General features: G+C 39.0%; 1 protein-coding gene across 1 annotated transcript in view; it reads right to left on the bottom strand.

The window, feature by feature from the left end:
• The window catches only part of HEATR1 (HEAT repeat containing 1), a 39,337-nt gene extending 18,092 nt beyond the window's left edge, over positions 1 to 21,245 (bottom strand). Inside the window, exons 1-23 of the mRNA XM_061991046.1 lie at positions 21,204 to 21,245; positions 20,766 to 20,944; positions 18,274 to 18,490; positions 17,200 to 17,341; positions 16,581 to 16,682; positions 15,564 to 15,704; positions 14,984 to 15,195; positions 13,706 to 13,839; positions 12,222 to 12,330; positions 11,778 to 11,888; positions 11,256 to 11,373; positions 9,998 to 10,105; positions 9,548 to 9,643; positions 8,412 to 8,500; positions 7,908 to 8,119; positions 7,508 to 7,629; positions 6,849 to 7,046; positions 5,059 to 5,242; positions 4,666 to 4,814; positions 2,345 to 2,537; positions 1,878 to 2,050; positions 1,370 to 1,537; positions 343 to 585 (exon numbers count right to left, since the gene is read on the bottom strand). Coding sequence (XP_061847030.1) covers positions 343 to 585; positions 1,370 to 1,537; positions 1,878 to 2,050; positions 2,345 to 2,537; positions 4,666 to 4,814; positions 5,059 to 5,242; positions 6,849 to 7,046; positions 7,508 to 7,629; positions 7,908 to 8,119; positions 8,412 to 8,500; positions 9,548 to 9,643; positions 9,998 to 10,105; positions 11,256 to 11,373; positions 11,778 to 11,888; positions 12,222 to 12,330; positions 13,706 to 13,839; positions 14,984 to 15,195; positions 15,564 to 15,704; positions 16,581 to 16,682; positions 17,200 to 17,341; positions 18,274 to 18,490; positions 20,766 to 20,907 — 3,363 coding nt within the window. The 5' untranslated portion in view covers positions 20,908 to 20,944; positions 21,204 to 21,245. The remainder of the gene's footprint in view (positions 1 to 342; positions 586 to 1,369; positions 1,538 to 1,877; positions 2,051 to 2,344; positions 2,538 to 4,665; positions 4,815 to 5,058; positions 5,243 to 6,848; positions 7,047 to 7,507; positions 7,630 to 7,907; positions 8,120 to 8,411; positions 8,501 to 9,547; positions 9,644 to 9,997; positions 10,106 to 11,255; positions 11,374 to 11,777; positions 11,889 to 12,221; positions 12,331 to 13,705; positions 13,840 to 14,983; positions 15,196 to 15,563; positions 15,705 to 16,580; positions 16,683 to 17,199; positions 17,342 to 18,273; positions 18,491 to 20,765; positions 20,945 to 21,203) is intronic.
• Between the last annotated feature and the right edge of the window lie 1,330 nt (positions 21,246 to 22,575).

Raw genomic sequence — 22,575 nt, 5'->3', positions numbered from 1 at the left:
CATCTGCCTGACTGACAAAAACTGAGGACAGTGGAACAGTTGTATCTGCAGGCAATGATACAGGTATTCACATGCATGCAAATATAATGATTTTTCCATTTTGTACTTGTCAAAAATTAAAAGATAAGGAGAAATTTCTCCTTCTGGTAAGCTTAAGGCAGAAACTTTTGCATCCTGTTTTTGTGTTGCAAAGAGACTATGGAGTCCTTGAAAACTTGTACTAAAGTAACGACAGGTCAAAAGCTATGGGCTCCTTAATACAGAAAGAGTCCTTGTAAATCCAATCCTAAATACTGCTATTTGCTTTAAGCATAAAAACAAAGACCCTTCACAAAGCCACACCTGCCCGAGTGCTGTGATCTGAAACGGTGGAATTTCTTCATAGATTTTCTTGCCAGTGTGCAAACTTCTGAGAAATAAATCCAGACTCTGCTGATTCTTGCACAAGAGTGGTGCTGAATATTCATTAAACTTTCCAAGGATAAAGTGCAGAAGAACAGCTTCATCTTTCAACATTGCTTCAGGTTTCTTAAAGACTTTATCTAGCAAACGGTCTAGTGCAGGCAAGAGGTGAGAAAGAATCACCTGCAAACACAGGAAATTCATAACAGATGTTTTTAACCATTCTCATCTTAGCTAACTTCCAAGAGCACAGCTTCATTTTACTGCAACATTCCCTCTCTGCATGCAGCATTTTAAGAAACAGCTATTCAAGAGGAAAAATACCAGACTTCTTGTCAGATTACCACAAGTACATGCTCATCTGCTACTTAGCTACTCTCCTTTGTGAAGTGACATTTCCTATTTTTAAACTACAGAAACAAAGCAATTATTTTCACTGATTTATGATGGCTGTCTCCTACAAAACCCAAATGCAAGAGAATCCTCTATGCAGTTCACAATCCTTTCAAGACACATACAACTGAACAAAGCATAAAAATTCATAATTGAACACATTTAAGATTAAACTCATGAATCTTCCAGCATGTAGAGATTTCTGAGTATACTGAGAAGTACTGCCCAGTACGTTACAATTCTGTACAGAAAACTCTGTATTCACTGCTATCTAAGCCAGGTAATATATTTCTGGAAGAATCTTCTGAAACGGTCTCTTGCAGTTTATTCAATGTACTTTCCATTAGAATTCCAGTGACCAATTATGCAGCCCTTTCATTCCTGGATTGAGCATGAATGTGTTTTATGTTTCATTATACATTTTATCACTATTGCAAATTATTAGAGGTGTCAACTTCATGCCCGATAGCTTAACACATGCAGTTATTTAACAGCATTATTACTAAACAAAGTTTGATTTCAGCATTTCAATCAGGTGCAGCATCCGTAAAACAACTAAAAAGGAGGCACTTACCTCACCATGGACTTCATGAAGAATTTTCATTAAGTTTCTTGCAATGTATGATGGGAAAATAGGGTTTTGTACACAACTGAGTATGTTTTCCAAAGCTTCTGACAATTTTTTCCTCTGGGATTTCTGTTTTGGTTGTGTCTCAAGCTCCTCAAATAGAGTTTCCATAATCTAGTTCATTAATAAAGTGAAAATTAAGTTCTTCTCATCCAATAAAAATGTCTTAAAAACAATGTTTATTTAATGTTTTTTGTAATAATGTAATCTAGATACAAACAGAATTCTTCATCTATAAATAAACCACAAGTTATTGTATCTTTGACTGGTATTCTCAACTCTCTACATGTAATTAAATCACTTGAATATTTTTGTAGTCCTTAAAAAAACAAACAAAAAAACCCAGTCTACTGGTGAAGACTTTTTCTAGTTTGCTTGATTTCTTTTGGAAAAGATGGGACGTCCCAGCAGCGGATAAAACTTGTGTTGATATACACCTTAATAACAAAAATACCTGTCTTATGTATGTAGGGTCAGATATGATCTCTTCTGACTTCTGCTCCAAATGCTGAAGAATGGGATGAAACAGAGAGTCCTTTATCCCTCTCAACGAATGGAGGCAGTTGAGAGCAGCCCTTCGAACTTCACTCACAGGACTACCCAAGTTAATTAGCAAAGACATCACCACTGCAAAGAGTGAGGGAAAGAAAGAAGAAAAGACAACAGAATAAATTGAGTGGTCAGAATTTTACACCGTCTGTCCCTGAAGAGGGATCAACATTACTTTGGAATTAGAAGTCATCTCTTTTCCTTATAATCTATAGGCTAGTAATTGCTGCAATGAATCAGCAAGAATTGTCTGAGCCTAGTGAAGCCGAACATAACTATAGATACCCTTCATGGTATAAAATACAGTAAAATTGCACAAAGTTAAGGACTGATGAAGTCTTAAGATGAGAGACAGATAATGGTTTACTTCACCTGGAGACGATGGCAACAGCAGCTGTTTCTTTTTTTGGTGTGCCTGTGATTCAAGTAGTGCATAGCCAATATATAGAGCTTGAGTCTGTAGCATTGCACTCACTTCATAGTTCAGATGATTAGAAAGGTTGTAACTGTAAGTCCATAAAATTGAAAGGAACTTGAAGAGAACCTCTGAATCTTCCAAATGTACCTTAAATTTAACAAAAAATAAAACCAGAAAAATAAAAAAGAGAAAAGCACTTGGTTATTAACTTTATTTGGCAAATTAGTACGCACAACACCTGAAAAAACATCCAAATCAAAGTAATACACAGAAAGAGAACTAGAGAGTCAGAAACAGCGTCTTTTGGGAAGAAAAAGCTTTCAAATAGAATCTTTTGGGTAAACAGTACTTGCATGTGTGTACAAGTCCACATGTTGCTTAATAGCTGGCTCATTCAGTTTTACAGCTAACTTGTAGTCTATAGGTACGTAAATACAAGGGATCGTAACATTTGAACATCTGTATATGTCAACTGTGCAACAAAACTGTTAAATGCAAAATGAAGGACTTCTATTTCCTGTTTCATGCAGCAGTAATTTTAATATTCAGTTCTCGAACCCCTGACTTTTTCGTCAGTCAGACAAAGCCTATAAACTAATGTTTCAGAAGAGATGAGCAATTTCTTTGTACGGTACAGCTTTCTGTGAACAATATTCACAGTAAACTTTATTCCTAACATTTGTCCTATATTGGCTGTACAGGCTTTATAATAACAGATCATGGACCAAAATTAACAAACTCTGAGTCATAATAGGTCAGAGCGCCTTCTCCCCCAGCCCCTAGTAGTAATAGCTGCTCCAAAAAGACTAAATTCAGGTTTTTTTCACAAAGCTAGGTCCAATTAACTTTCTGTCAAAATTTAATGAGGACAGCTTCTGATTTTGAAGCAGTTACATTGTCTCCTAATAGTATCCCAAATAAATTTTAAGTTCTTGCATACTACATGTTTTGGCAATAGCTAGCATGCTTTCTGTCTGCAACATGCTTTCTGGAATCCTAGGAACTCTTCATTCATCAAACATGAGTGCCCACTCAACATCCCACAGCTTGCCAGCACAACTGATACAGCTTCTGACATACTCTTGTCTATTCTCTTTTCCACAAGTATACCAGGATCCAGATTCTAGTTATATTAGCTGTCTTAGAGCTGGCAAAAATAACTGCCTTGTCCCTTTCAAACTAAACACCCTCAAAAGCAGAGATCAGCAGTGCTCCACAAGTGAAAGAAGCAAATTATTACTACTTGGACATTTCTAACTCCATTCCACAACCCTTCTGCAGTCCCTCCCCCAACCTTCTTCTTCTCTTCTCTTCTCTTCTCTTCTCTTCTCTTCTCTTCTCTTCTCTTCTCTTCTCTTCTCTTCTCTTCTCTTCTCTTCTCTTCTCTTCTCTTCTCTTCTCTTCTCTTCTCTTCTCTTCTCTTCTCTTCTCTTCTCTTCTCTTCTCTGTAATATGACCGAGTTTGCTCAGTCAAAAATCCCACCAAAATCGTATCTTTTCTTCCCTGCTTCTGTCCTTTATATAGTCAAGCATTGAATCAATATCTTCAACAGCTCAGTGTCAGTACAATTTCACTACATCTTGTAATGACTGATAATTAGGACAAAGCTATATACAAGAATTAACATCAGAAACAAGTTTTGTTATGAAGTCATTACTATTCTATCCTTCCTCTGTTTGCTATGTGGTATTCTTGATGAAACAACATCAAATTCCAGTAACAACAGCTTTGTGTCAATTACTTGCTTCTCTTTTCCTCAGAATGTACAGCTATTACTCTCTGTCATCTAAAACCCATACTGACAAAACCCCTTACTCTCTTCACAAAAACATGTCACTCAATGCAAATGAGAAAACATGACAGGATGTTATAAGGAAACATGTAATGTCTTCTCAAAAGTTTTGCTTTCAATTTTTGTACTTAAAAAAACCCACATTTTACAGTGCAACTGTTTGCTTTGCTCCCAGAATGGACCAAAACTTTTAGTTAAACTTCAAGCTCCTGACCTTCTCCTACAAATCAGTGTTACATTTTCACCTTTGCCTTAACTGATCCACAGGTTTGTTTTTTTTTTTACTTTACTTTTATATTCTTACATTTAACAAGGGTTAACTAAGCAGTTGAAGCTTACACTTTCATCAGCTCACAGTACTAGCACACCATAGGCAGTGCTGCATGATCCAGTTCTCCGTTTATCTCAGTTTTCCATAAAATTATGTAATTGCATAATAGTTGATGACTAGTAATTCAGAGCAACAAATGTAAAAATAATACCTTGAGTAAAAGATTCATCAGTGCTCTGTACTGAACAGCATTGCTTCCCTCACTAGCTCCACAGACAAGTAGATCAAACAGCCTCAAAAGGAGGTGCAGGTAGTCTTGGCTATCTTGATTCAGAGATTCAGGATTCCACCAAGTTTCCTCTAAAAAATACAGATTATAAATAAGACACAGTGGATGCATATCAACACTTTCAGAAACCAAGAGAAAACAGACATCTCCAGTTAAAAAAAGACAATATATTGGCTAATTTCACATTCACAATTAAGTAATCTTACAGATTCAGTAAGGAAGGGGTTAGGGAAGTAAGAGTGTCTGAAAACAAAAATAATTATCTTCCTTTGTCACTTCACCAATATAAAGGACAATCAAAACTTTAACACCTACCTTTTGAAAAAGACAGAGGAGGTTTTAGGCCATTAATGAAGTTTTTCAATAAGAACAGGAACATAAGTGACTCCTCTGCATGAGCACTTTGATCGCTATTGAGCTTTTCTACACATGTAGTTAACAAGCCCTTAGGCACGAAATTTTCCTCTATTGTTTCAACAGACCAATTTAGGGGAGTTTCCTGTGAATGAAAATTCATTTTAATGTATGCTGTCACAACTTCATGTAACAGAAGGCAGAAATTTACTACTAAAATCCAGCAAAATCTACTTCCCAGCATCAGAGGTATGCTTATGAATTACATTTCTGATTTTACATTTAAACTTGCATCTGCAGTTTAAAACCTACACCAGCTCTTACTACCATAATTAACAGTGTACATAAGTGGAGTAACATAAAACACCAGTCTCTCTAAAATATCTCTTCAAAGAGATTAGGACTTACAGCATTTCATGGACATTCAGTTTAATCCTTACACCAATTTCTGATCCAGCAACATAATCCATTTTTTTCAGATATTTGTATATACAAAAACTCTTTAATCTAAGGTCAGAATAACTAATTATCATGTGCTGCTATGTGTGTGTGTGTGTGAGGGGGTGCACACAGAAAAACAGCCCTGCAAATGTGGGTTTATTACAAAAAAACCCACCCCAAACTGTTTCAACAAAAAATAAATCAAGAAAACCCCAATGGTAGACATATATAAAAATAAAACAAAAAAAAAAGGTATCAGAAAGATGAAGAAATACTCTTCCTAAATATTGTTCCTGACCCTCTGATGGCTCCTCCTTCCACCTCCAAGTTAGCCCCCAACAATTGCCAATAATGGAGCTACACAATAAACCAAAACCCAACAAATTCAGGAATAACACTTGCAATGTTGTTGCAACGACTTGTTTCAGGTTGCAATTCATAGAATCAGAGGATGGTTTGCGTTGGAAGGGATCTTCAAAGGTTACCTAGGCCAATCCCCCTGCCATTGGCAGGGACTTCTTTCATTAGTTCAGGCTGCTCAAAGCACTGCTGAATCTGATGGTGAGCACTTCCAGGGAAGACATGCCAGGGATGGGGCATCCTCAACTTCTCTGGGCAACAAGTTCCAGTATCGTACCACCCGCACAGTAAAGAATTTCTTCCTTATATCCAAGCTAAATATACTCTCTTTTAGTTTAAAATCATTGGCCCTTGGTCTATCACTAGTGATCCTGGCAAAAAGTCTCTCTGTAAGTACCGGAAGACTGCAATAAAGCCTCCCTGAAACCTTCTCTTTAGGCTGAACATTCCCAACGCCATCTTTTTTCAAAGGAGAGTTGTTGCAGCTCTCTGTTTTCATAGCCTTCCTCTGGAAGCCCTCTTTAGCACAAGCTGGCTTTTATAATCAACTGCATTTCTTTTTTCTCCTATTGAACAAGCCAGCAAAATCTTTTACTCAATGACTAAAATCTCTGATATTCTGAAGCCAAATGATGAATCACATGATGTCATGGTAGCTGGCAGAACACCTGAAACTTTGAACTAAGCCCACAGCACTGAAATATTGAAATCAGTTGAAGAGACACTAGCCTAAAGCTCTGGAATTCCTAATTTTGTAATTCAGGCTCACTAGAGTGGTAAAATGTAAGAGAAATTATTAATGGCAGCTTGTAGTACTGCTACCAAGTATGTGTTTTTGCTCTGAAAACGAATGAAGGGGAAATTTTCAGTCCAGGTTTCTGGACTTCTCAGATAAAAGAAATCTTCTCCATTACAAAGAAAATGTCCTCCCCAAACAATTTACATCTTACCTCTGCAGGATCACAAGCTCTAAGATTTTTTATTTTTTTATCCAAGAAGCAGAAGACTCTAATAGCCATTGAAAAATAACATTCCTTCATCTGTGTATTGCAGCAGCACTGAACAAGCACAGAACCAATTACATAAGTAGTTACTTTCTGTCTCACACTGTCGGATTCCGTTTCAGCAATGAGTATCAGATCATCAACCTTAAAAAAGGCGGTGGAGGAAAAACAACAAAAAGTCTGTTAGTGAGTGGGAATTCCCTATAACTTTACACCATTTTTCATTTGTGTGTCCAATTACACCCTCATTACCTTCTATGGTTGGCAACAAGTTAGTCTGCTGTAATGGTACTCTTTGGAACCTGGGAATAACATCTTTGTCTATGAATCACCTGCAAGTGTACTTGTTTATTCTCTACTCTAGGGTTTGTTTTTTTCACGAAACTACAAATTCCTGGAATTTAGCTACACTAATCATTTGTATTTGGATTTGGGTTTTATATATATTTATATTTATATATATGTATGTATTAATCTAGCAGCTTATTGATAGCATCCTAATGCTAAGAAGAGCACATAAGAAGTTTTTGTCCATCACATTTATTCTACTACAGTGACCACCTAAAGGAAGACCTCTTAAGGTTAGGGTAACATGGTATACATACCATTTTCAATAGTAAGGAAGGGTCCCCCGAAGCCATGTTTTTAGAAAACAGCATAATCATTTTCTTGTTGGCCACTTCAATCAGCTCTGCAGATTTGCCAAATTTGATTGCCTCTTCAAGAGCTATTCCAAAGAAAAAAGTAATAATTAGACAACCTAAGTATACAAATCACATATGAAAATACTGACAGCTCAGTAACACTTAGAACAATCAGAAACACACTAGACAATTTCTTCAGCTTTTCAGAGAGTTCTTTAAAGAACTCCATTAACACTCACAGCACGGTAGCATATGTTAATGACAGCCAGTCTCCTTCAGTAAGCGTTTAGGTTCAATGAAGATAATGTCCTAAACTGCCACAATTTTTCTTTTACCAAACTAGTTTCAATTAATGCTTTACCTTCTGGCCAACCTTTCAGTAAAGGGTGTAAAGAACAGAGATCAGACTCTGACAGACAAACAGCCATTTTCCAATCTGAAGACTTTGAATTGGCATTAGTGATGACCATAAAACGTAATAACTGTGTCACTGCTTCATCTAGTAGCTCCTTCTTTTCTTTCAAAATCTCCTGTTTGACTAAAATTTTTATTGCTCGCTCCAGTACCTTGTACCTAAAAGAGAACAAGTCACGTTGAAAAGCCATTGCTCAATCATACTAGCAACATTTCTTTGATTTGTTCTCTCATGGTAATTTTCTGAAGCCAAATAGCAATGGGAACAAAAAAGGGAATTAATGGGAAATGGTATGCATATAGTTGAACATTCCTCTTGTAACTCAGAAAATATACAGCATAACAAAAAGTATTTAAAGTGAAAATCATTTTTCTGAAGTATTCTTTAGTTACTTTTTTTAAATTTAATTTATGCAGAAAGAATGCAGACTGGCAAAAGGCACAGACATACCACTTTCCATCCTTTGAAAGATCAGCTCTCTGAAAAATGTTCAGAAGACTTGATACTACTACTTCTGGGTTGACTTGTTTCCTGAAAATCTGAAAAGTAATCATGAAAAAATAATGAACCTGTAATGAAAGTGGGTTGGACTAGATGATCTTTTGAGGTCCCTTCCAACCCTTAAGATTCTGTGATTCTGTGAAATACAGAATAATTTACTGTATTGTAATGCAAAATGCATCTGCTATACCAACTGGAAACTGGAATCAAACCACTAACTGGATTCCTATTGATCATATAATAAAAATATTACCATGGTAAACAGAAGTTTGCCCTCTTGAAATGCTAAAGTATGCAGAATGTATCGATTTCAGAAACATTTGGTAAAATTGATAAGCAGTAAACAAAGCACTGTATAATTAGGTAAAAATTGTTTTTACTTTACATAGCACCTGCATGACAAAAATATAAGGTGCATTAACAAAAGACATAAAAGTTTATAGAAGCACTCATGTGCTTCTATTCCTGGTTTTTATTGATTGAGAATGAATGAACACATGAGATCAATTATACTACTGCTAATAATACTCTCCACTACTACTGGCAGAAGCAATAGACAGACTGTTACTCTAGCTGGAAAAAATTAGTACAATGCATACCAGAGTCCTATCCAGTAAACCTGAGCTAGAGTTTAGGACTTTGCCACTATCAACTGACCAAATGACTCTCATATGGAAAAACTCAACTGAGCACTTCTCACTAGCGTAATCACTAGTGTAATGACTTGTCACTGCACCATTTTCCATCCAAAAGCATGATAACATGACTTGTGTTTTTACAGAAGAACGTACAGGATAAGCAGGAAGCACACTTCAAATAATAATCAAAGACTAAAATATGCTTCAGTAGCTACATTAAAAGAAAAATCATCAATAAATTTACAGTTAACTGCAAATAAAAAACAGTATTTGAAAAAACATTCCTAAATTTGTGCTGCTTCATCCTGTTAACAGGCTGGAAAAAAAGCAAAAGCTGTACATGAAGGACATGAGTAGGAGAAAGGTAAACACAAAGAATACATTCCAGACATATATATTCAAGACCAGCTAAAATCTCTCCTGACATATTGACAAACACAGACTTACCTCCAAAGAACTGAGAGCAGACATTACAACATCTCGGTTGTCATCCTTAAGCCGACCAAAAATTGCTTCTTCTATGAAAGGCTGATCAAAGCCTTCCTAAAAAAATATAAGGGAAAAACTCCATTTATTGGTAGCACAATTTACAGGCTTTTAATGTAATATCTGAATCCTAGTACAAGAGAAGTGTTAACATCATCTAAATTAAACCTCATAGGCAGATTAACTTTCAACAATCAAAGAAAGAAAATCATAAGTATCCATTAACTTAAACAAAAACTACATCCAGACTCCAGACTATGGAAGAATGGTGATAGAAGCCTACTGAAAAAAACCCGAACATCAGTGAGGATGACATATGAATAGTTTAACATACCACTCATCCTCAACTGCTAGATCTGGCAAACAGCCTTTTGAAGTCAGTTCTGTAAGTGAGAGATTCAGGACACAAACCTTTGATGCTTCAATAACATCTTTCAAATGCTGAAGAGCCAGGACCCGCACTGCTGGCTGAGGATGATTCAAACTAAGCAGGAGGGAGGTATCAGAATCTTCCAGAAACTGAAATATGAATTTCAGAGTGAGTCACTGCATGTTAAAAATACTTTAAGTATATATATGGATAGCTGGAGAAATTATTTCAGATTTTTTTTTGGTGCCAGAAAAAAGCTCTATAATTCAGATCCAAAAAAGCATCAATGACAGAACAATGATGTGTAACTGTTTCAAATTTGGTCTTTCACTCTGGCAGACAGTTTCTGAAATATAGCTTGAAATGTACAGCAATCCAGATACCTTTTTGTCCTAGAAAAGCACTATATTTATCTAAGGATTCTGAGAAAGCTCTAGTGACAATGTCACTGTGACAGAACACAGATAGAAACTGTTAAAAAAGGTATCTCTGCCAGTCCAGTTGCGTGTACTTATCTCAGGAACCTTAAAGGCTAGAAGAGAGTCATATGCCTTTGCTCTGCATGCCCTGTTTTTCTATTAATCCACTTGTTATTTAGTCACAGAATCTGTGCCTTCACTAAATCAGTAAAAAACTAAATTAAGCACTTCTTTATGTAGTTTATCATCCTTTCCCATGTGTTTTCAGTCTTTCAATCACTGTAAACAACAGCCACAATACTAACCATCTCCTAATAATAAATTCCTTGGACAAGTCTGTTGCACTCATTGTTATTCTGTGTTAGGCCATTTCAACTGCTCCTCAGAAATGGCACAGGAAGAACTCTATAGTCTTACTTCTTCCTTGTAACTAACTGTAAGCATTCATAAAAATCAATGCTACAAAAAGGACTGAGCTACCATCTCTCAACAGGGATAAAATTGACAAAATCTTAAAGTAAGATGAGGCCTTTCTGGGCACCACATCATCCCTATTGACCACTACAGTATATGTAGTGGATATGCTGCTAAGGAAAAAAATTACTGATAGCAATTGAAGTAGGTGGAAATGCATAAATTTTAACCTTGAAAAAAAAAGCTCACACTCATGATTGTCCATGATAAAAGTGAACTTAAAAGATCTGATAGCTTTTGATTTTATCAGTTTCAATCAAGATCCACCTCCCACAATCACATGAAGTTGTGGGCTTCTGGTGGGAATGGCAGAGATTTGGCAAAGCAGAACTCTGCCAAAGTGTCAGCTTTCTGACCAGCCTATAACCAGATATGTGCTAGGATCATGAACTGAGCTTCTACCTACCTTATATTTGCCACAGCTTAATGAAAGAGAAATGAATTGGTGAAAAAGATTCTGGTCAGTGTCATCTGTGCACCCTTCCAGATGCTTCTCCAACACAGAGTCTAAGGCTTTAGGATACCTGTCAACAGACAAAACCCCAAACACGTTCCACAGTTACAGATGAACATGTATTTACTAGAGAAATACAGAGAAATACAAGGAAGATGAATGCACATGCACTCACTTGAAACAGTTGTTTTAAGTAGCTTTGCAAAAACAATCAACCATTATCTTAACACAGATGAACAATATGCAGATCAATAGCATAAATGATGTGCAGAAGTGGTCATGCTACACAGCAAACAGTAGGTCTATGTCCATGCATTACAGTGGTAATAAAACATGTAAGGACTGAATTTATTTGGGCAATTTTACTCTATTTATTTGGGCAAGAATATTGTGCTTACTACACGTGATAAGACAAGACCATAGCTGACACCTGCTCTACAGATTACAGGTCTGTCATAGAAAAATGGAACTTACTTTCTCTCAAGAAGTCTGATAAGAGGAAGCATCTTTTCATTGAGTGCAGCCATTTTGGTGGGATTAGATTCAATCTCTGTACCACAGGAGATAAACTCTTCAAGAAACTTCCTAAAATTACAAGAAAAAGTCACCAGCTTTTAGATAGCACAGTTTTCATTAGTGATCTAAAGCACACTGCTAAACAGGTTAGGATTAATATGCACAACTTATTCCAAGTACAGATTTTCTCCTGGCCTGAAGTTTCACTTTGTCCCACAAAAACTCTCACAAGTGCTAAAAGCCTGGCTCTTCTATATCACTTTCAAAATCTAAGTTTGCAGTTCACTTACAAGGTCAAAAAACCAAGATCATATAATGCTAATGCCATTGTCAGGAATTAGTCACCATGAAGTCAGAACTGACTGTAGCACTGCAGAAGGAAAATAATGAAAGTTAACTCACAAAGCCAAGAGGTGATCTAAATCCTTTTCCAGTGGTATATTCTGAAGAATAGCTTCAAGATGTCTGAAGTAAATCTCAATTTCTGTATCCTCAGATTCCTCTTGTTCCTCTAAGGACAGCACAAAAGATGAACAGTGGTTTGAGAACAATCCTCTCATATTGACTAAAGCAAACAGCTTGTACAGGCATCATCATCTGGCAAATCAAGCACACAACCTGAAGACCACAAAATGTTCATTGATTACTAGCACTATCTGCCTGTGAGCTGCTTGTAATGCTTTATATCAATATCATTAAAATACCACAAATAAATTTAAGTTCGCTTTTAAACATTTCAGACCTGCTACCACAACCTGTGCCAGCAACTTCCTATAGCATTCCCTGATGTAAATCTGGACCTTTTCAACAGCTTTCCCAAGCATGATTGGGCAGTTACAAGCCCATAGTGCAAACAGACTTACTAGTGCAGACATAGGCTACTACTGCATGCCAGTTGGCCCTGCTATCCCAGACTGTTCACATGCACATTTAACTTATCAGGTAAACACAGAACTCCACTACTTAAAAGTACAAATGGAGTACGTGTGATCTACCTAATAATGATTTTGCAGTACTACAATGCATGTTTAAGAGCCAGAAGTTTCATACATCAAAATTAAGTTACTGCTGAAATATTGCAAACCGACATCTGAATCAAAGTGATACAGGTATAACAATGCCTAAAATACCCTCCTCTGTAGGGTCTGGAAAAGCAAAAAACAATATCCACACAAAAACTCAGCCAGATCTTCACGTGTATTGGTGGTTACACAGCTATGACATTGAATACAGCTATCTGTATCCCAGGATGCCATTGGCCTTCTTGGCCACAAGGGCACATTGCTAAATATGAGCCAGCAATGTGCCCTCATGGCCAAGAAGGCCAATGGCATCTTGGGATACATCAAGAAGAGTGTGGCCAGCAGGTCACGGGAGGTTCTTCTCCCTCTCTATTCTGCCCTGGTGAGGTCTCATTTGGAGTCCTGTGTCCAGTTCTGGGCTCCTCAGCTCAGGAGGGACAGAGAACTTTTGGAGAGAGTCCAGCTCAGGGCCACCAAGATGATCAGGGGTATGGAACACCTTTTACATGAGTGGCAGGAGGTAGGGACATCTCTTTTTTCTATAGTAGCTAGCAACAGGACAACGGGTAATGGGACGAAGCTGGAACACAGAAAGTTCCACTTAAACATAAGAAAAAACTATTTCACTGTGAGGGTGAGGGAGCCCTGGCACAGGCTGCACAGAGGGGTTGTGGAGTCTCCTTCCTTGGAGGTCTTCAAGACCCGCCTGGACATGTTCCTATGCAACCTGATCTAGATGACCCTGCTTCTGCAGGGGGGTTGGACTAGATGATCTCTAAAGGTCCCTTCCAATCCCTACCATTCTATGACTCTATCTGTCCTTAAGACTTAGTAAGTTAATTGTAAATATGTATGCTAACTTACCTGTATCACTTTTCATGACAGTTCTAACAAGGTGAGGCAACAGGTAATGCAGTAAAGGAGAGATATCGTAGTCTGCCGAAAGGCCTTGCAAAAGTGTTACCAGTTCTGGTGTTCTGCACAGGTAATTAAATGGCCTGCACAATGGAAGAGGGAGGAAAAAAAAAGGTATGTATGCTCATCTGAGTTAGCTGACTTTTAAACTGTGCATACGTCCTAAGGATTCCATTTTCAGCATCAGGTAATAGACTCATTGTAAACAAATGCTAAAAACGTTCAACTTCCTTATTGCCAGAGGTTTACTGTGCATTTCATATCCAAGAAGAAAACAGGATACTGTCAGTCATGTTGAGCACAGCTGCTGCAGTGGCACAGTGAATATAGTTCTGTTTGTGCCAACTTGATAGTGCAAGAAAAAAATACCTGTATGGATTGCATGAAGAGACATCCTCACATTGCAAGGAGTGTATCAATTGGCCATCAGCAGCAAAAGGAAGAGAGGAAAAATAGCAGCTCAATGGCAGGAGATCCTCAAAGAGAATAGAAGCAATTTCCCTCCCTGCTAAAAAAGTAGTTTATCTCATCTTGACTCCTTTTGTACCTGGAAGGTAAGCATCATATACTTATCCCAGTAAAGATATGTTCTACTGGAGTATCGATACCAACCTCCCTGCCATCAAGCAAACTCCCTGTAGCATGCAGAACTTCCACTACCGTGTTCAACTGCATGTTAATAGCACCAGCTAACTGTGCAGAGCAGACAGATCAATTGGAATAAAATACTACATGTACTTCCAGAAGAACATCCGACTTGTGGAATCAAAGAAGTGGTGTTATAGAAGCACTTAAGACTTTGAGTGCCAAGCTGTATGAACACAAAACCCCTACCATTGTAAGGGACAGACCTTTTTTCCAAGCTATGCAAATAATCTCAAATTTGCACTACCATTATTATGCTGGCTTCTCTTCCAGGATTTGCACTTTCAAGTAAACCCTGTACTGGCAGGGTTCAGTTTTTAACATTGACAGCAATCCTTTATTGTGGGAAGTGGCAGAAGAGGGACTAAAAGATGACAGACTCATACCAGGGACTACTCGGCTGTAGCGTGCATACAAATTTCCAAAGTAAGCCAAAGAAATTTCCAAGCCCTTTGAAATGTCAACTACCAAAATTTCTGATTGAAAAATATCCCTTTAATGAGGAGGAGAAACACATTCAAATTATCAAAGTACGGTTTGAGCTTTTTAATAAGTGAGAAAACTCACTTCACGCAGACTTACTTTTTCCCAAGTTTGTCTCCTTTCTGAGTTTGTAGAAGTAGGTTTAAGCACGCCAACCCCTCCCTGACTAATGAGGGCACTTTAGATAATGTCTTGCTTATCTGTAACATCAAGGAGTGCACCAAAGAAGTCTCCACTGTCACTTTTACTGTCATCTGGCAGATTATCATGTATGTTGCAGCTCTGTAATCCTGTATAGAGGATTTCAAGCCCTAGGAAAAGAAATAAAGGTGGATTTTTAAACATACTTAATTTAAGAGTACATGAACATAAAAATATTTCTCATTCTGACATCTAAGGAATCATACTACCTTCCTCTCCCTGTGCTAAAGGGATCTGTAAACTCAACTTTTAAGAAGAAAAAGCTGTCACACAGGGTGCACACATACAGCACACGTTCCTTAACTGCTGGTCTGTTTGTTAACAGATCAACAGTCTTGGAGGAAAGAGGATATTACAGCAAGCTGTCCACCCCAATTCCATGTCACATAGAATGTCCCTCTAAATGTTCTGTGCAGAAACATATCTGCAGAACACAGTACACTTCATCACACAGGAAGGAAAATGAAGCTTCTCATACCTTTTGGATGTAAGGGAGTAGCATAGAGATTATAGTGTCCGTTATCCTCTCTGCAGCTCCAAGAGCTGATACAATAGTGGAGGCGTAAAACACAAGAAGAACTCTCAACTGAGCCGAATTGCCAGGGCACTCTGAAAAGACCTAGACCACAGAAAAATCAGTTGGTCAGACATCAGAAAAAGTGGAAATGCACATATGGCTTCCTCCTAAATGAGCAAAATCTCAGAACTCCAGTATGTGAGCTCTACCAGCTCCTGCTGGCACAGGAGAAGGCATCACCTCCTCCTAGCAGTAACCTTTGCTAGAGTTCCCTGTTCTCCTTTGCAGACAAGGTAAAAGGAAACAAGTGCTATTCCTTACCTAATGTAGTTGATCATGTAAAAATAATGTAAATCACTTGTGATTTTGGTATAATGCTCAAGGCTGAGAGCTGGACAGCCAAGAAGCTGACTGGTATGCTTAACATCCTCTACTACTTCTGTGAACAAGCCATTTCATCATATGTGCTTTGCTTAGTTTGATAGTACATGCATTCTAGTTCTCTAAGTAACTGGAACTGTTGTACATCTTACCCTTCTGAGATTATAAACCAAATTTTTTATTTGACACTAACTAAAAAGACAAACAAATACACTCACCTTCTAGCATTCTAAATTTTAAGTTCTCATTAATATCTGAAGACATGCGTTTACAACACCTATGACAATCCCCAAAAAGGATAGCCAAATTCAAAGCACAATTACAGACTACCAGTAGGAATGGCTTTATAAAACAAATTCAGACAATGAGGTACATTGAAGAAACATGGTATTTTTAAGTAATACAGTATTGCCAAATTATTTTGTTAGGGCTCATTGGTTCTCAGCCACTTCCTTACATGAATTTCTGAAAGACTGTCATCTATACATCAAATTGTCATATTGTTTATTAATATAATAAATTACTCCTTTTACTGATTAATATGTAATTTGAAATATTAGTAAACAGCATACTATACAAATAGAAAGATGGGACAACCTTCACAGATTTTGCCACCAGCCTGCAGATGAAATCCATGAAATCCAGGTCTTTGTAGCAGTGTGTAATGACAGTACCCCTCGCCAGTGGCACTCCAGGTTTCTTTATATGGTGAAAAAAGCAAAATTAGAACACTCAAGAGTAAAGTGCAGCACCCAAAGTAAAAATTAATATTATCTCTAAATTATTGCTACTTATCAGTTAACACCATTTAAATTGAAATAAGTACTGGAAACCCACAAACCTCAGTGGATTTGTTTTTGTATCTACATTAAGACAGACAATAAAGAGAGTTACATATTATCTATTCCAATAAACTACACTTTAGTAATTGATCTATCTTTCTAGCAAATATTTACACCTTAAAAGCATACTTCAACTCTGTCAAAACAAAGAGTAATTACAATCAAAGCTTTTCATAACCATCTTTACATTTAAAGATAGTAGAAACAACAGGTGGGCACTCAGGCTCCACCTCTGCAATTAAATCTTCCAGTGCAGTTCCCCAACTAACCACATGAACAGGTGGATCATACCCATAAACCTAGTAGGAGAGTCAAGATATTTATTAATAAAGTCCCTCATGTTTCTCCCAACTTGCATCTGTTAAATACTTTACCCTTATTGGATCCATCCAATGCCATTTATGAGTTGGGCTTTTTATATCTAAAAGTTGAATAACTCTCACAAATAGTTTAGTCTCATGATATGGAAGAACACAACCAATCAAACTATCTTGATTGTAGAGATGAATGTGAAATCTAAGGAAAAATTACATATATATATAAAGTTGAAAATTATCTGGAAGTCCACAAAAAACACACAGACAAGTTGTTCTCAGAACACCTAGTTTACTGGATTTGAAGCAAGATGAGACACCATTGTCATTCTGACTCAGGCATACACTACACCTACAGTCCAGAATTCAAGGTGGACACTAGTCTGTATATGCAAAAGGAAAGAAATGGTGCTAGCCATTTCTTTCCTTCATCTTAATAACTTTAGGTCCCTACAGGACTTAAGATTGCTTTAGTTTCTTCTTCACAGATTTCAATATTAAAACCAGACACTAGAATAACCTAGTATGAATTTCAGTAGAATACATATATGTTTAAAATTGTGATCCAATGGCAGAATCAACAAAATTGCCCACTCTTTCACAACTTTCTGCACCTGGATAGGTTCATTTATGTAAATACATCTCATCACAAAATATTTTGTTTGTTTTTCCTTCCCACCTTCCTAAATAACCTTGAAATAAGAACAGTTTCCTTATGTTATATACAAGGGCATGCTATTTGTGGTTTACAGCTAATATTGAAAATTAGCTATTTTACACAGTCCATTTCTAAAAGTGTATTATATAATGCCTGTTTAGGGCCTCCATGAGATGGCTAGAGCTAGGCAAATTTGCTAAAAGCCAGGCAAAGAAATAATTGATTTTATATAGAATATCATGAGAAATCAAAATTCAAACAGAAATTTACCAAAAGATAAAAATCTAACTGCCAGTGAAGAACATCTGGTCCCATAAAGACTAAGTCCAGATAGATATTTTTAACATTTTAACCTGTATTTTCAGAAAAGTAAAGTAAAAGGATTCAAAATTTTTCTCACCGGGGAAAAAAACCCAAACTCTGGCACTTCTAGCAAATGCATTATCTGTTAACGTGTAGGATATTCAGTGGATTACCTGTGAATCAGCCATTCAAGGCACTTCTGGGCTGGCTTAAGCATAAAGTAAGGGGACAGGTGAATCAGGAACAATGAAATATTCTTATTTAGTTGCTGATTTACTGCTTTAGACTGAACACTGCGTTCCAAGCCTTTGGATGTGGAACTAAACAAACTGGACTGGAACACTTCAAATGAAGGATCAATGCCTATCAGCTCTTCTAAGCCAGTGCATCCTGTGAGGATTAAAAAAAACAAAAAAAATGAAGAATGCTTTAAATGCAACAGTTTTATTCACCAGTCCTACCCACCTACCTCCTCACTGGCATATCCAACTTCTTTGCTGTACTGGTATTTGTCATCCTCACTAAGCAAACCAAACAAAATAGGAAATACATCTAGGACAAAGACTTTTGATACACTTAAACTATCTGCTAACCTGGTTGCATTACTAAAAGTGTTAAAAGCAGGCTGAGGGAGGTGAACCGTCCCCTCCTTCGTAACATTGTATCTGGAGTACCAGGTACAATTTTGAGCTCATCAACAGAGAAATATTGCCATATGGGTGTGAATCCACACATACAAGAAGGAAGAACTGAGTGTGCTCAGCTTGCAGGAGAGTCAAAAGGAAATCTTGCTGATGACTGCAACTACTACTAAGTGTAGCTGCAGACAGCATCAAGTAGCGATATAGTGTAGATTATCCAGAAGGTGGAGCAGACTCTTCTCAGAGATGCACAATGGAAAGATGGGAGGCAACAGATGCAAACTGAAACATGGGAAATTGCAAGTATTGATTGATTTAATTTATGTTTTTATAACATTGCAGTGGTCAAACTTTGGATCAGAGGCCTAATATTGGACCAGATACCATAACACCTCCATCCTCAAACTCAGACAAAGGCCCGAGCAACTTGTGCTAACTAGTCCCGTGTTCAGTTGGGCTGAAACAAATGGCAAAGCAAGCAAAAGTTCTTCATTGAATAAATTAAAACACAATATTCCGTGTACACCATTGGATCAGCACTGGAATTCTTTATTTTACACAAGCTTGTAAATATTAATGGCTAAAAAAAACCAGACAACTTCAGCAGAAATAAGAGAAACCAGGTAGCTGTCTGAGATATGGAAGAAATAAAATATTACATGCAGCAATTATACACTAAGTGTTTAAGAAATTGAAAAAGCGTTGCATCAAAGACATATAGATCTACAATCTCGTTACTTAAAATCTGATACAGATCACTTTTTATAGTTTTAGACAACAGCTTTCTTATTCAGTAAGTATCAAATGTAAAGCTTTATAAAAGAAGAGGAAAGAGAGAAATACAAAGGATTTGCAATGTGCAAACATAGCAATAGCTTCTGTCACTTTATGTTACTTGTGGCCTTAATGTTACTAATGTGCAGGGTGCTTGCATATTTTCATGAAATGGCAGAATTGAGGTTGGAAGGGACCTTTAGAGATCTGTAGTCCAAGGTCCTGACTCAAAGCATTATCCAGCTGGACTTTTAAAAAAGATGAAGACCTCCCTAGACAACCTGTTCAACTCTGTGTGTGTGCTCTTGGTGAAAAAGCTTTTCCTTAGATTCAGTTTGAACCTCTCTTGTTTAAACTTTTGCCTACTGTCTCCTGCCCTTCAGCCATACATTCCTGCAGACAGTCTGACTCATCTTGACATCTCCTCATAGATAATACCAGGTTGCTATTAAATCACTCTCCTCCAGGCTGAATGAGACCAGAGATGTTCCTCCCACTAACTTTCCCTTATGAGACAAATTCTCCAGCCCTTGACCACCTTTGGACCCCTGACTCTTCCCAATCATCTTGTCCTTCATGTGCACAGACATGTGCTCCAAGACAACCTGCTCCATGATTTTCCCGTGGACTGGAGTGACGCTGACTAGCCAGTAGATTCCCGAATCATCCCCTTGGCCTTTTTTGAATATCATAGAATCACAGAATTGTAGGGGTTGGAAGGGACCTTTAGAAGTCATCTAGTCCAATCCCCCTGCAGAAGCAGGTCAACCTAGATCAGGTCACCTAGGAGCATGTCCAGGCAGGTCTTGAAGACCTCCAATGAAGGAGCCTCCACAACCCCTCTGGGCAGCCTGTGCCAGGGCTCCCTCACCTGAACAGTGAAATAGCTTTTTCCTATATTTAAATGGAACTTTTAGTGTCTCCAGCTTCATCCCATTACCCCTTGTCCTGTAGCTAGCTGCCATACAAAACAGGGATGCCCTAACCTCCTGACACCCACCATTTAGATATTTGTAAAATATTAATGAGATGCCCACTCAGTCTCCTCTTCTCCAGACTAAACAGCCCCAGTTCCCGCAGCCTTTCCTCGTACGAAAGATGTTCCAGTGCTCTGATCATCTTGGTGGCCCTGTGCTGGACTCTCTGTCCCTCGAGTTGATGACTCCAGAATATGGGTTTGTCCTTTCCACTTACCTTTCTCCAATTGGGTTTTGGGCGGAAATCAGTGGCATCTAAACAGCCAAACTCACCGATAGCAAAAAACGTGTCCCTGTCAATACTCGCAGCTTCCTTGGAACTGAACAGTAGCGATGCAACTTCACTGCGATTGAGGAGGCTGGGATCATTCTGGGGAAGCGCCAGCCGCTTCAGCTGCTCCGCGAGGGACGTCATAGCTTCGTCTTTCGAAAAAAGGAGCCTCCAAACAAACCTAACGACAGAAAAACAAAGCAGGCCTGTCAATACGGCAGCTGCATGGAGACATGCTGTCTACCTCTCCCTCCTCGCTGCCCGCTGTCCCCTCGGGGCTGCACACACGTGGGGCCGGGCCCCGCCAAGCCGGCGAAGAAGAGGGACAGCAGCGACACGAGGTCGAGTCTCAGCCCCGGGTCCCGGTCCCGGTCCCGGTCCCGGTCCCGGTCCCGGCCCCGGCCCCGGCCCCGGCCCCGGCCCCGGCCCCCTACACGTACCCGGCTCCGCGTCGCCCCGCGCCAGGCCCCACGTGCGCTGCGCGCGCCGCTCACCCGGAAGCAGAGGCGCCGGTGGCACGGGAAGCTCCCGCCCCCGGCCACCACTCACCGCCCCGGCCGCGGGGGCGCTGCGCTGTGCGTGTGCCACCTGCCGGCGCGGTGGGGCGCGTGGGCGCCGTGGCCGTGAGCGACGTGCTGGCCGTGGTGGCCATTCGCCCGTCTGCCCATCCTGACGGTGCCTCCGAGCTCAGCGTCCGTCTGGAGGCTTGGCGTTGTGGCGGGGGCCAGCCTGCCTGCGTTGGGAAAGCAGCCGGTCCAGGCCTGTGGAGGTGTGAAGGGTTGTAGTGCCGGCCGGTTGATGAGGAAGCCTCGGCGCGGTGTCTGTGATGAGGCACGCAGCTGGCCTCATGCGGAGCCCAGCGAGGCGACGGCCCGGGCTCCAGGTGCGGATCCACCAAAAACACGGTCAGCGCGTGTCCATAGTGAGGGAAAACAAACAACTGGAATTCTTCCATCTATAGTTATTTTTCTGTATCCGGAGTGAGCGGTGGTAAGGGAAGCACAAGACTCCCATGAGCAAAAGGTCTTTAAAGCTACTGTAATGTGTATGGGCCGGATCCCAGTTGCAGACGGCAGAACTGTATAGGCTGGAAGAGTCCTCTATGTGTGATTTAGCCCTGGAGCAGGGCCTGGCCAGAGTAAATTGCTCAGAGTTTTGTCCACTTGTGTTCAAAGTATCTTCAAGGATGGTAGTTCCACAACTTCATTCATCCAAGGTTTGTTTACCCTCAGATTAAAAAAAAAAAAAACTAATATTGAAATCAACACAGTTTCCCATCGTTTTGCATTCAAGGCTGCAGGATTCTGCACCTGGAAGTCAGTGCACAAAACCAGAAAGAGAACATGGCTTGTGACAAACCAGGAGAAGCCTAGGACAAAGAAGTAGTAGAACTGATTTCAGTTGATGTCAGTGAATGGGCAAAATCATGCCAAATACAATTCCAGCACTAGATCTGTAAATTATTTCCAAATATTGTTGAGAAGCTGTATAGCTGTGACAAAAATAAGTAATTTAGTTGCGTTGTAAAGCTTATTTGGTAATAATTTAGCATACAGCCAATTTTTTTAAAAAAAACACGATCATTTTGTCCATTAGGAGTATCCACTCATTTCAACAAGATTCTTTGTGTATATTGAGTTAAACCTTTGTAAGAGTGGGAGCAGAGAGAGGAAATGAAGCTGCATATGTGACTTGGTGCCTGATTATGTTTGCTGGTGCCTTACAAGGGAGCATGTATTAACTACGTAGTGTGTTATTTCTGACATGATATTATCTGGGTGCAATGACAGCAATTGCTAAGCTGCTAAGGGT

The sequence above is a fragment of the Colius striatus genome, chromosome 2 (assembly GCF_028858725.1).
Source record: "Colius striatus isolate bColStr4 chromosome 2, bColStr4.1.hap1, whole genome shotgun sequence".
NCBI classification, from domain to species: Eukaryota; Metazoa; Chordata; class Aves; order Coliiformes; family Coliidae; genus Colius; species Colius striatus.
Note: the sequence above shows the minus strand (reverse complement) of the source record. Positions and strands in the feature narration are given on the sequence as shown.